Genomic DNA, 13,811 nt, shown 5'->3' with positions numbered 1-13,811 from the left:
AGGAATGCATCTAAAAACGTAGTAAGATTTTTTTTTTGATCTGCACATCTGTACTTTAACTACCTCCAAGGTCAACAGGTTATATAATTATTTGCAATCTAAAGAAAGTGCTGTAAATAATGTAAACTCCTGAAAAATAGGAGTTTCTACAGGAAACGCAGACAAACACAGACCTAGCCTGACTGGATACTAGTATACTACTGTACATTTTCTCTTGGGTTTAACAGAGCAAGTAAATCAAATCCAGAGCTTCTACCCCTAGAGTGTTACTGATAACGACAAGAACATGAATTGAGTAAGTAATCATCACCCATACCAGCCATATCATTTCACAACAGGATCTGCAGGCGTAGAGTTGGAAAGGTCTCCGTTGCTTGCTTTGACAGATTCTTCTAAAAAATAAAAATTGAAGACATGGATCATGTTTAACATTTTATCCAAGGCAGTAAAAACAAAGTCTTAGCATATATATTATGCTGATGTCGTAACACACTCTATACAGTATACCATGGTCAGCATATGCAAACTGACCTTGCAGCATAAAGGGTCCTGGCCCTATGAAGAAATCTCTACCTGGGGTGCAAAGTTTCTTCAATCAGTAGAACTTGTGTAAAGATTACATACACATGCTTAAACATTTTGCGGAGTCCAAGTCCAAATATTACAGTAGAAGGCAAAGATATCACCATGTTCAAATCTTTTCCCCCTGCTACACATTGCAAGCTTCTCTCACCACAACACGCATTTTACAGAGGACTGAACACGTAGCACAACAGTGAATATTTAACCTGAAATATAATTAAGTAACTGCTGTTCTACAGAACCCTCCCCTAAAGAAGCCAGGATAATAGGTCTATTCTTACTCATCACAATGCTTGTAGGTTTTTTGGTTTATTTGTTTGGGGTTTTTTTCCTTTTTGAGCTGAACAATTATTTGAGCAACGTCACTGAATATGATCAAATATAAATTCATGCTAAAAGACTTCTTTCTTTGTAAACTATTTCCCTAGTACAGAAGAAAACTGATCTTTGGTTCAGTGACTGTAACCTCACAGGTCTTTGTCAGAACTACAGTGGAAAATCAGTTACCAATTCAATTTTTAATATACCGCTAACTGAGTTTCTAAGTAACTTGTGACTGAACTGCACTTCTATATCATAATCCTTGGGAATATTCTCACTTCTTTGAAAGGAATTTTCCTATACCCAAAAGAATCTTCCAGAATTCATGAAGGAGAATATATAAGCATGAATATAAAACACAAAATACCCATGTTACCTAGTCAAGAGACCATAGCAGAAATTAAAGATCTTACCCTTTGAATATAATTCAATGGTAGACCAAAATATATCATAAACATCTGAAAGTCACATATAGTATCCACATCATCTGCCTATGATCTTTCCACTACATAAGTGGAAAAATAGCTGCTAAACAACTAGTGAAACACAGCAGTTTGTTTCACATCAGTTAAGGCTGTGCAGAAAAGGCTGTCATTGTCAAAACTGGTAATTGACAAGGTAAGTACGATGCTGAAGTTACTGAATTTACTATTACTGCAAGAATGCAATTCTCCCTGTTCCAGACTTTTTTGGTTTGGTTGGGTTTTTTTGTGGTGTTGGGTTCTTTTGCCTCCCTCTCCAAGCCCAGATTACAATTCACCCATTCCAAAGAGGGCCTCTGAACTGTTTTTGACTCCTCAATCATCCTTGACCCATAAAACTTTCTGGAATACCGAATCAACCCACTACCAAGAAAGTAGCTATGAAAAAAAGAAAAAAACACTTCCCCTACTAAGGGACACTCTCTCATGAGCCAAAATGTTCTACATATAGCATTCGCTCACCTTCTTTTTCTTTCTTTTCCTGGTTTTCTTCTGCTGCAGTTTTATCTGCTCTGAAAAAAATTCTTGCACTACTTAGTGAGAAATAAAGGAGTTCAAATTCCTAAGGGAAAAGATACAGAGGAGAAGTGTCAGTGTATCACAAGAACGAATCTGTAGACCAATAGATACTTCTTAGAAGTCCCGTTTATAAGGCAACTAGATTTCAATATCTAAATGACTTAAATGCTCTTGAAAAATCTTCCTCCATTCATACTTCGTTCACATGCATTTTACAAAGCAAATGTCAGCCAAAAACTTTAAAGGGTAATTTAAGCAAAGCAGCATCAGCGCAATAAATCTGTCACCTATCTACTGAGGCTGAAAATTAGGTTTGTAGCAGCAGTGAGAATTTGGAGGAACTTGCCCATGGGTGATCATGCAAGCCAGTAATTTAAATGACCACAAGCTTGATGAGTTTTTGAACAAGGTTCAGTGATGTGGTTTTTTTAACAGCAGAGGATCAGACACAGTGCACACTCGTGGGAGTCATGAGGACGTACAGGGCTTTATCTATTTCAACAACAGATGTGCTTTTAGAGAATGTAATCATGGGCTATATATAAATAGCCCACTACAGATTCATCCCACAGCCTCCTCAAATCAAGAGCAGAGAAAAAGAATGCTTTTATACCACCAATGAAACCTGAACCACTACGCTTCAAAATTCAGATGCACGTTTCCTCTATCTGACAGCTACTGCATCATTCAAACTTTGCAGCTCAGAATGAACACACAAGGAACTCTGAGGGTTCACAGTGTTATGCAAAATCAAGTTTAACCAAAAAGTTATTCTCTCCTATTTAAGCATTTAGGTTTTAGTTGCATTAGATTTCAAACTCCATGGGACAAAGACTTCCAATCAACCAGGTCAAGTTCCTCCTTCACTGAAGGATCACAAACATTTAACATCCCCTTCAGATCACACACCTCAAGTCTTTATACTCTTTGCATTGTTGCTGTAGACAATGTTCTATGTTTTTTGCTTTTGATAAACTTCATCAGAAAACAGATACCTGAATTGCGATGGGTAAGCGCAGAACTCAATACAGAACAGGTAACTAGACCCATGCTATACCTGTAAACAAACTTCCAGTCGCTTGTGGGTAAGGTTCATAGTTTGTAGTAGTTTTTCATCTTGATTGGTGGACTGCACATTCTGTTGCTTAGCTACTGCCCTTATTTCCTTCACATACTTCTCTCTAACAGACTGGAACCAGTGCAGAGAATCAAACTCCTGGTACTGATCCAAAAGCTTCAGAATGTAAGCCACACCTATAGTCATCAACAAACCATGTACCAAAGTCAACATTCGATTTGTAAAACATAACAAGCTTCAATTTTTGAAAACCTCACAACTTATCCAAAGACTTGCATACTTTTTCATCTGCTGAGGTCTGCAAGCTTTGAAAGAAATTGGAGAGCACCAACATACAACAATACTGTCTGCTCCCATACTCAGCTATTCCATGCTTAGGAGACTTTGAACACAGCAGCAGCCCTCAAATCCATTGTGCTGAGACCAAGACAGACCAAATTTAAGTTACAGACTTTTTAATTATGGGAACATAAAAAATATAAACAAAACTTTTCTTGCAAATATTCATTATGTTGGCTTACCCAAAGGCTAGTCACCAGGCTGAAACTTACCCATGGCAAAGCCATCATCAGTGAAAGATGCTCCACTTTTGTTCTTCTTATTCAACTTCTCCTTGCAACTGATTGAATGCTCTACAAAATTAAGTGTCTGGAAGAGTGAAAAGCTGTCTTGGAATCATCAAGAGAGACTCAGAAATTTTTAAAGGTATTCACATACATGCTGTTACCTATGAATATAATTCCATGCCCAAAACTATGCTAATTGTGTCTCCCATCATTAGGTATTTTTGTATGAAAACTTGTCCTTTTTCTAAGCTTTCGAAAACATATGCATAAGTAGAAAACCAAAAGGTACATCTCATCTTTCCTGTTCTTGTCAGACTATCACTTCACATTCTCTTGGTGTACTAGAGGTAAACATATAGACAATTAAAGGATAATTAAAATAGCCCGGGTTCCTGGAAAGCTTAAAGATATTAGTGTTTTAAAGCTACAGGATATTATCTCACTCTATTTAGAAAACAGTCAAAATATTTCAATAGTCTTACATTTACGATGATGTTGAACAATAGATCCAGGTAATAATATTGAGCGGCAGGTATGTGTTTGTAGGCAGTAACTACTCTTGAGACACAGAAGTGTGTGTACATTAACAACTTCTTGAAAACCTATGACAGTTTCAAATTTAACTACACTGAAATGCCTTTTTAAAACTAAAATGGATGGTATATTCCTGAAACTGTATTTGTCAGAAAAAACTCCACAAACCGGAAGGAAAAAGAACAAAACTGTGTGTCATGAGTCTTTACTTTCCCCTCACTTCTATCACCATGATATACCTGTCCTCTCAGTCTTAAATTTATGGCTCATCAGCATTCCAAATCAGTTTCTAAGATGGGATGTTACACATGAATTTGTTTTAGATCATTTAGGCCTTCAAACTGAACTGCTTTCAAATGCCCAGAATGCTACACTCAAGTGTGCATCATCTCAATTCAGTTGGACTGTTTTTTAAACAAAGCTTATTAGCAAGAGCAGGTCCAATTGCAACAGAGAGGGCCCCAATTTTACTGCATTAGAACATGATATTAAAAGAGCCTAAAGATATCTAATGCAATGCAGAGCGAGCACCACATTAGAGCTGAAGAACATAGTTTTAAACTCCTTTCATCCTTGCTGTTACAATTCCTCCTTTTTCATCTCAGCTTCTCCACATTTGATTCAAACAGAAGTAGTTTTTAAAGTTACCTTTTGAGTGCTAGTACATGAATTGATGTAAATAAAGAAAAACATAGCTTTGGACAACTATAAGTAAAGCCACACTCAAAACAATCCCACTCAATGAGGGAAGAAAGTAGAATATGCTAGTCAACAGCCTAGTACAAAATATTTAAACACAAATCCGATCTGATACTTTTTTTTTAAAAATAAGTACTGGTACACAGAAAAATACTAACCAGCGGGGGAACAATTACATAGAAATTCCGCAAATGCATATTCTTTGGACTGCGGAATTCAGGAGCAAATACATCCACAAGCATTTTGAAGTACTCCGTTCCTTCTGCAAAGTTACGTGTGAGGTCACTGAGGACAGAGTCCAACTGCCTGCAAAGGATAATCAATGTGTTACCTGGTTTCTGCTCGAAGTTTCTTTGCTTACTCACTTTGGCTACACCCACAATCTGGTATTCAGACCAGAGTGTCCAAGACTACACCCTACCTCTACAGCCACCTTGAATCATGTTTATTGATTTAGTTTTCTCAAAAAAGGTCTACAAATAGACTACTTTTTTTCCTAAGGCCCCGAACATTCTAGAAGTTGATGTCAGACACGTGGTGAGGGAAGCTTGCTAGCCTTTTAAACCATGAAGATTTTATCAACAAACCAGGTTCTAACAGTCTTATTAGTACAAATGCCACTTCGCATTTTTAAAACAACTGCTTCTATTTTCTCTGCTTTGAAGAAGAGCAAGTATTTTTGCATAAGGTCAGTTGAACTTTTAACACATACACCAAAATGCAGCCAATAGCCGCACTGATAATTTTAAAATTACAATGCTCTCCCGCTGTCCCTGCTCTAGACCTCAACAGCATGATGTTAGGGTACCTTGCTGCTTTTTGAGTTTCTTCTGAGAGTCCTTCTTCTTTCACCAGCTCTTCAAAGTTAACAATATCTTCCAGATCAGGAACAAACCTGAAAATTTACTGTTAGGATTATGCTCAACTGTGTATGTTCACTAAGTATCTACCATAATTTATAACTTAGTTAATTCAGTCTTCCGGGCTCAAACTACTTACTTGAAGTTAATATCACATCTGCCATACCATTCTCATCCAGGCACTATTAAATTCACTTCTAAGCACACACAACATTATTTGTTCTTCTGCTTTTACCAGGCTACCATCTCCTCTCTCTAGCACTTGCTGCCCTTGATAACTCTAAGTTTACTATTGTTTGCAAGAAAACTATTTCTTTGTATGTAAAAGTCACTATGTTTTAATGACCTTAAATAAACACAATCATCTATACAGAAAGAAATATTTTTTCCAAGTTCATCAAGGCTTGTACTATTTTTCCTTAACATACCCTCAAAGTGATTAACATCAGGAATTACTGACTTAATTAAGGACTAGTGACTTACATGTACATTCTATTTTGCAGCAGTTTTCCACAGAATTGGTTTGATTTTTAGTGGTTTATGGCAATGATTGTACAGTACTGAATTCTAGCACTGGTTTTGATAATTCCACTTCAATGAATGCATAAAAACAGACTTTTTCAAAATTTATGGAGGATAGGTAAGAACCTAGGGAATATCAGCATGAATAGGGAGCAAAGGAATGAGAAGGAGCAAACAGAAAAGTGAAATATTTGTGGAAGTACCTAATTGCACTACTACAGCAGTGAAGTCCACCAGATCTTATCATTCGTACATAACCCATAGCGTTGCCTTTAAAAACAAGAAAAAAAAACAAACAAGGAAGTAATTTATAACTACTTAAATACACACAGACCCTTCATAACCCCTGTAAGCTCTGAAATGTAAATTAAAGTTGCCATATAGTTCTGGCAAAGAATCTGTTCTGAAAGCCAAGTTAAAAGAGTTACATTGAACCCCGATATCAAGTCTATATAGAGAAATAAAACACAAATGCATCATCTTAGCAAGGTTGTGTTCACTTCCGTGATAGCATAAAGGCCAAATAGTATAAACTCTTTCCACTGGGCACATTAAATGCTTGCAAGTTTAGATCTATCCTGCACATCTACAGTATCAAGGGCTAAAAATACCACTGTAAAGTCATGCACCACTCACAGTTACTTCAGCTGGATATATGGCCATTTTCTGAAATACATGAACTTAAGAGTACTACTTTTTTACTGGGAAACACATTCCATCTGGATAAAAGTCAGTTCCACAACATAAAGAAAAGAAGAACTTAAAAGGGAACAGGCATCTATGCAAGCTGTAGCTATATTTTAGATTGAGACATGCAAGGGCCATTTCTGTGTAATTAGATGAGAATATTTATTTCACGTGCGGTACAAGTGAAGTGTTTTCCATCTGACTGGAGTTAAATCTATTTTTAACCTGTGCTAAAAGTTCATTTATTAGACAATGAGGATCTCTTCATTTAATAACATTTATAACATTGTCTTAGACAGCATTTCATACCAATTTGACTTATGAGTTGTCTGAACTGGTCAAGATAGCTCTGGCCATCCGGGGTTATTCCAAGTTTCCTGATGCCACGGTTGAATTTATCTGCTCTTTCAAAGGGATACTAGAAAAATATTTTAGAATAATTTGTAAGAATAATTACTTCTCCTTTAAAAACTATTTTTTCATCATGTCAATACAATTCTATTTGCAATGTATTCCTACCTCACATCTATAGCTTTTTTTTTTTAAATTATACAACTCCCTGTCTATATTAGTTGACAAAAGTCATTTGTCCAAGCCACATCTGCAAGCTGAGAAATGAAATAGAAGTGTTACTGTGAACAAGAAAGTATTCCTAAAAGAAATAAGCACTTGACATACAAAGAAGCAAGCAGTCTATTTCACTAAATACGTTTATCTCACATTGTTGAGAAATCAATTTTCCACCATGGAAAATCAGACGTCCCCAAATCTTGACATACTAGAATATGTACTACATGTTCACATCATTCTGCATTCAATTTGAGTAATCTTATTATTCAAAACTGACAACAACTGTTAAGCATGATTTGGACCAGAAGTTTAGATCCATCAAATCATTGTTTTCAGGTCACTGAGAGAATGATTTTGGCCAACGTCATATTTACAGAACAGCCAGAATGAAACAAAGCCATCCTAAACACAGATGTTTGTAACACTGCATTTTGCTAGGACAAAAGCTGTCACCTTGCCTGGAGACACACATTTAAATAATAGGAATGTTATTATTTGGTGCACCTTCAGTCACATGAAAGTAGCACTTCTTTTAGCCAAGTTACTCTCAGTCCTTCAAAAATTACTATACCTTGTGATCATTTTGATCTTTGACTTCCCTGAAGAATCTGATGTCTTTGATAAGTCTGGATTTGATATGTTCATCATACATGAACTGGCTAAAAATATAAAACTTTTTCCTCAAGAATTGGTAAGTGAAGTTTACCTAGAAGAAGAAAAAAGAAAGTCAAATCAAGCAAGTTAGCAAAGTAACAGGCATATCTAGCGACCTGTTTTCAGTGGATTCCAGAGTAACTTGTATTTATATGGAACCTTCTGCACAGTTTACTTCAACTTGTTATTCTCAACTTATCTTTTTAATTCCACCGGTGTAAAAGAATAAAGAAAACCCTTCTCCTGGAAGGCCTACTCATGGAACAGAGTAGGAATCAGAAATCATGGAGCAGATCCTCCTAGAAGCTATGCTAAGGCACATGGAGGACAGGGAGATGATTCGAGACAGCCAGCATGGCTTCACCAAGGGCAAGTCCTGCCTGACCAACCTAGTGGCCTTCTATGATGGAGTGACCACATCAGTGGGACAAGGGAAGAGTTACCGATGTTGTCTATCTGGACTTCTGTAAGGCCTCGGACACGGCCCCCCACAACATCCTTCTCTTTAAATTGCAGAGAAGTGGATTTGATGGGTGGACTGTTGGGTGGATGAGGAATTGGTTAGATGGTGGCATCCAGAGGGTAGTGGTCAATGGCCTAATGTCCAGATGGAGACTGGTAATGAGCGGTGTCCCTCAGGGGTATTGGGACCAGTACTCTTTAATATCTTCATCAATGACATAGACAGTGGAATCGAGTGCACCCTCAGCAAGTTTGCAGACAACACCAAGCTGAGTGGTGTGGCTTACACACCTAAGGGACAGGATGCCATCCAGATGGAACTGGACAGCTCGAGGAATGGGCCCACATGAACCTCATGAGGTTCAACAAGACCAAGTGCAGGGTCCTGCACCTGGGTTGGGGCAACCCCTGGTATCAATACAGGCTGCTGGATGAAGGGAATTGAGAGCAGCCCTGCCAAGAAGGACTTCGGAGGTACTGGTGGATGAAAAGCTGGACATGAACCAGTAATGTGCTTTTGCAGCCAAGAAGGTCAACTGTATCCTGGGCTGCATCCAAAGCAGCGTGGCCAGCAGGTCGAGGGAGGTGATTCTGCCCCTCTGCTCCGCTCTGGTGAGACCCCACCTGGGGTCCTGTGTCCAGCTCTGGAGCCCTCAGCACAGGAAAGACATGGACCTACTGGAGTAGGTCCAGAGGAGGGTCACCAAAATGATCAGAGGGATGGAACACCTCTCCTATAAAGAAAGGCTGAGAGTTGGGGTTGTTCATCCTGGAGAAGAGAAGGTTCCAGGGAGACCTTACTGGAGTCTTCCAGTAGTTCAAGGGGGCTTATAAGAGATGAGGACAGACTTTCTAGCAGGGCCTATGGTGATAGGACAAGGGGTAGTGGTTTTAAACTAACAAAGGGTAGATTTAGACTAGATATAAAGACAAAATTTTTCACAATGAGGGTGATTGCCCAGAAAGGTAGTAGACACCCCATCCCTTGACACATTCCAGGTCAGGTTGGACAGGGCTCTGAGCAGCCTGATTTAGTTGAAGATGTCCCCGCTCATTGCAGGGCAGTTGGACTAGATGACCACAAAAGGTCCCTTTCAGCCCAAAGATTCTATGATTCTACTTTCTTCCAGGAAGGGCAGAGGGAGCAAGGGACAAATTAGCTATTTCAATTCGATGACCTGCCCTACACAGCTATTAGTTTATGACTGGAATATCCGGTGACTGTCCTTTTTGAAGCAATACAGACATTTCAAGTTGAAAAGGGCAGACAAGCTCAACTTCCTCAGTCAAGTTGTGGAATCTGCATAACCTTCTGACATACCTTTCACTTCCTGAAAGTCTTCTAAAACTATTTCCCACAAGGCAGAAGCACACTTCCACCCTTCACATCTCAATTACTTCACATGTCTGCATAAATAACTTTACTCACAATCAGAAATGAATAAATCTACATCACCAGGGAATAACGTAACAGCATTTTTTTGAGTAACTGAAGTCATTATTAAAACTGCACAACCAAATAAATCATTAGGACATGCAAGATTTTGGAGGCTTTTGTGCACTATTGAAAAAAAAACAAACAAAAAAGATACTCACTGTTGTGTTCATGATTCCTGTTCCATGAGTTCGAATTGAATTGGCAATGTGTCGGATATTGATAGTGTTCAAGTGTTTGTTATTACTTGTTCTTTCAATGAAGATCTGGAAGCGGGGGGAGGGGGAGGAATATAAAGTTATTTACCCAAAATTGATTCTGTGATAAATTATCAGTCTAGGTAGCCCATATCCTATTTCCAAGAGCAGCTAATAACTCGTGATTAGGGAAAGAACCTAGAAAATAAAGCATGCATACAATAAACTTTATCTGGCAGGCTCTTCCAATTTCTGCAAAGCAGTTACTCAACAATTCCAAGACAGATGTTGCATCCAAAGTCTCATATTTATTGAGACTATATCCTACATTAATTGGCCTAAACTCTTTTGGCACCTGTTTGTACTTTTGGCCCCACCACAGCAATGGGGTTCCACTACTGAATTATGTGCTATGAGAAAAAGTACTTCCTTCTCTTTAAGGAAACCACTCATTTTCATAGCAGGCCCCTCATTCTTGCATTGCAAGAAACCACGAAGGGTTGTTCCCTGCAATTGTTCTCCATGTCATTCACTGCTTCATCTCTCTAATAATATATTTTCAGATACCCTTTTTTAAAGTTGAAAAATCATGTATTTGGTGTGTCGTTATATAGCAAACAATTATCCTTGCTGCCTTCTCCTAGCTTCACTGAAATACTTGACATGGAGTGATCCTACTGGCACACCATACTCAAAACATGCTTAGAGAATATTCTCTGAGACCTACCTACAGCAACGCGAAAGATGTTTTTCCAGAGCAGCAATAGCTGGTTTACAGCTTGTTATTATCTATGGTTAGCTTAGGGTTTTCTTACATGTATACTACTCTGCATTTCTCAACACCTTCAAATCAGAGCCAAATCCAGGAATAAGTATGGGATATACCTTACCTGATTATTCAGATTGTAGAGGTAGCGGGATACAAAAACATGAATATTTCTCATTATTTCCAAAACATCCAGACCCTGAAACAACATTATCTTTTGAGAATTATTATGATAAAAATTCTCAGGAACTACTGACATGCCTAACCACCAAGGTATGCAAATACTATTTCTGTAGTTACTTGAAAGCATTTTAGAAAGCAATGTTTTCGCTTTGCAAAACAAAGAATCTCTTAATTTTTATTCAGTGTCTGTAAGATAATGCTTAGAGGAGATAAAAAGTAGCTCAGCTCATGTTTTAACATTTACACTTCTGGATGGTTTTTTCCAACTTCCACTAAAAATAAGGAATCCTCCAGTGTATTCCACAAGCCCAAATAAAAAAAAAATAAAGAAAAAAAAAAACCCTGAGATTTGGCTGTTCTCAGATTCCAGAAAATGGAATCTTGCCTTAGAGATTTCTACAGACATAAGCAACTATCATCCTTTTGATATAGTTTTGCCCAACCCGTCTAGAAGACTGAAGTTTTGTGTATTTACAATACAAGTTTTACAATTGTTTTGCTTGAAGCAGCCCCTTTAGTATCATTATGCATAGAGAGGATGCTATTTAATCTATACACTCTATTTTCACTTGTGCTAAGGATTTTATCAGGATTTTGCTGGGGCTGAGGGGGAATGGATTGTGGGGTGTCTTTGTTTTGAAGTAAAGCTCATATCAGAATGGATGTTATGAAATCAGTGTTGTGAAATTATTTAATTCTTTATAACAACATGATGGTCAAATATTGCCAATAGAAAGCCAAAGCCAGAAATAGAAACTAATCCACAGCACTTGTGTACCAAGAAGCAGCTGCAGTTCTTAGTTCTATGCCCTCTTTCAACTTCAGAAGACACAGCCCTCATGAACATAAGAAAAAAAGAGGCTGTATTTCTAAAAGCTTTCACCAATTTGCTAATCCAAATGAGGGAATGAAGCTAACTGCTAAAAATATTTAAGATACTAAAACTGTTGAAGGGAAGTCTTCAGAAACATGCAAGTTTTATTTCTTTTGCATTGACCCTGTAACAGCGAATGCCTTCACCATTAACTTGATGAAACTACAACTTTACTCTAGATGTAACCATGTTTAGAAGTTTATAAAAGGCTCTGAGTCACTCCCCTATTAAGCTAAGCATGGATGTCCCAAAGTCCTCCATGTCCAGCCTGTGAAAAAGTTTCTCCTGATGATCACAAAGCAGAACCTGCTGAGAAGCAAGCAACAAACAGGGAAAAGACCCACCATCCAAAGGTCATTCCAGACTTGACAGCTGTATTGCAGATGTATTGCTTGCCAAATTGCCAATACTGAATTTTCAAGAAAACGTTCTCTGACTTTGTATACCAGATTTCATTTTATTAAATCTTATGTTAAAAAATGAATGATACAGGTCCAACATGAAATTAACTGATATCAGTGTTATCTCCAAAGATAGATAAAGATCCTGTCTGAGAAGTCAACCAGAAATTAAAGGTCACTTTTTCCAAACCGTTCGCTAATCTTGGGTACTTTCACTTTAACAAGTCAGTCAAATAACTAGCTAATATGACAGTGTAATGGAACAAATGATGTTAAAGTCCTGTGGGCACTGTACCTGTTCCAGAGTCTGGCTGGGAAGATGTGCTTCAGTCATACTTAAACCATAGCGTTGAGTTGCTAGGTTTCTCATTTCACTGTAGGTGGCCCAGTCATGAAGAGCTACAGTTGTTAAGTTGTAGAAGGTCTTGTCCAAATAGTGAGTTACATAAGCTGTAAACACATGGAAAGATGAACTAAAATACTACCTATTTAGCTAGGGAAGTGTAGAAAGAAGTGAAAAGATGTGTCAAACTGTAACAGAGATGAAAGTAATGGACAAGAAAATGTGTAACTCCTCACCTTTTATGTCAATGAATCGATTGAAAAAACGTATTGGGTTCAGAAAGAAGAAGTGTGCTAGATCCTTCATACCAACTCTGAAGGGGTTTCTGTCATCCAGCTTTAGGTGTGTATGAACTGATAAGCGCAGGTCCTTTTCTATCTCTTTACATAATTTGTCCAGCAAGTGCTATTCAGGGAAGTTTAAAAAAAACATAAAAAAAAAGAAGTCACGTTCAGTGTCTGCTTACAACGCTGTTAGCGGAACTAACATCTCTCTCCAGAGATACCTACAAGACTGATTAAACTAGTGAAGACAGCTTTGCTTTGGCAGGGCCACACAAGTCAAAGTGAATCAACACTTGTGAACCAGAAGGATATTTATTTCCTGTGTTCTTGTTCTAGTACACAATATCAAGAAAAAGCTGCACAGCTCAGAAAAGATAAACGTTTAGGTACCTAATGCCATTCTGTACATGATTAAAACTTCCATGTAGGAGTTTAACGCAATTTAAACTTAAGTATTCTCACTTCTCATCTTAAGAGGAACAAAGCTTAGGGCCATCTATCTCGATAATAGTAAGACCTAACTTAGGTCCTTTCCCTATTGCAAGGAAGGATCTTGCAATAAGCAATTTGGCCTCATTTTCTGCAGAATATGTAATGTTTGTGTTTGAACTAGTCAAACAAAAAGAGTGGTTCAAAGGTTAAAACGTAGGACTTGGGAAATCTGGGTTCACACTTTCTCTCACAACCTTCATAATTCCAGATAATAATTCACTAAAGAGGCCACCTACATTTACAGAGCCTTCACTACTAAAAGCCATACATACATACTAAGAACAGTAGTACTTATTTTAG

The 13,811-nt window shown here is 37.8% G+C and overlaps 1 protein-coding gene across 1 annotated transcript in view; it reads right to left on the bottom strand.

Moving 5' to 3' along the window:
• Positions 1 to 324: 324 nt before the first annotated feature.
• Positions 325 to 13,811, bottom strand: part of KIAA1033 (KIAA1033 ortholog) — a gene marked incomplete at its 5' end in the record, with an annotated part of 35,552 nt that continues 22,065 nt past the window's right edge. The window contains 13 exons of the mRNA XM_010284810.1: positions 325 to 392; positions 1,848 to 1,947; positions 2,962 to 3,158; positions 3,534 to 3,630; positions 4,940 to 5,087; positions 5,590 to 5,676; positions 6,367 to 6,433; positions 7,160 to 7,268; positions 7,992 to 8,126; positions 10,133 to 10,237; positions 11,059 to 11,133; positions 12,688 to 12,842; positions 12,972 to 13,140. Of these exons, the coding sequence (XP_010283112.1) occupies positions 325 to 392; positions 1,848 to 1,947; positions 2,962 to 3,158; positions 3,534 to 3,630; positions 4,940 to 5,087; positions 5,590 to 5,676; positions 6,367 to 6,433; positions 7,160 to 7,268; positions 7,992 to 8,126; positions 10,133 to 10,237; positions 11,059 to 11,133; positions 12,688 to 12,842; positions 12,972 to 13,140 (1,512 nt within the window). The remainder of the gene's footprint in view (positions 393 to 1,847; positions 1,948 to 2,961; positions 3,159 to 3,533; positions 3,631 to 4,939; positions 5,088 to 5,589; positions 5,677 to 6,366; positions 6,434 to 7,159; positions 7,269 to 7,991; positions 8,127 to 10,132; positions 10,238 to 11,058; positions 11,134 to 12,687; positions 12,843 to 12,971; positions 13,141 to 13,811) is intronic.

This window comes from Phaethon lepturus, unplaced genomic scaffold (genome assembly GCF_000687285.1).
Source record: "Phaethon lepturus isolate BGI_N335 unplaced genomic scaffold, ASM68728v1 scaffold1564, whole genome shotgun sequence".
Lineage (NCBI taxonomy): Eukaryota > Metazoa > Chordata > Aves > Phaethontiformes > Phaethontidae > Phaethon > Phaethon lepturus.
The sequence above is the reverse complement of the archived record's forward strand: the minus strand, read 5'-3'. Positions and strand labels throughout refer to the sequence as shown.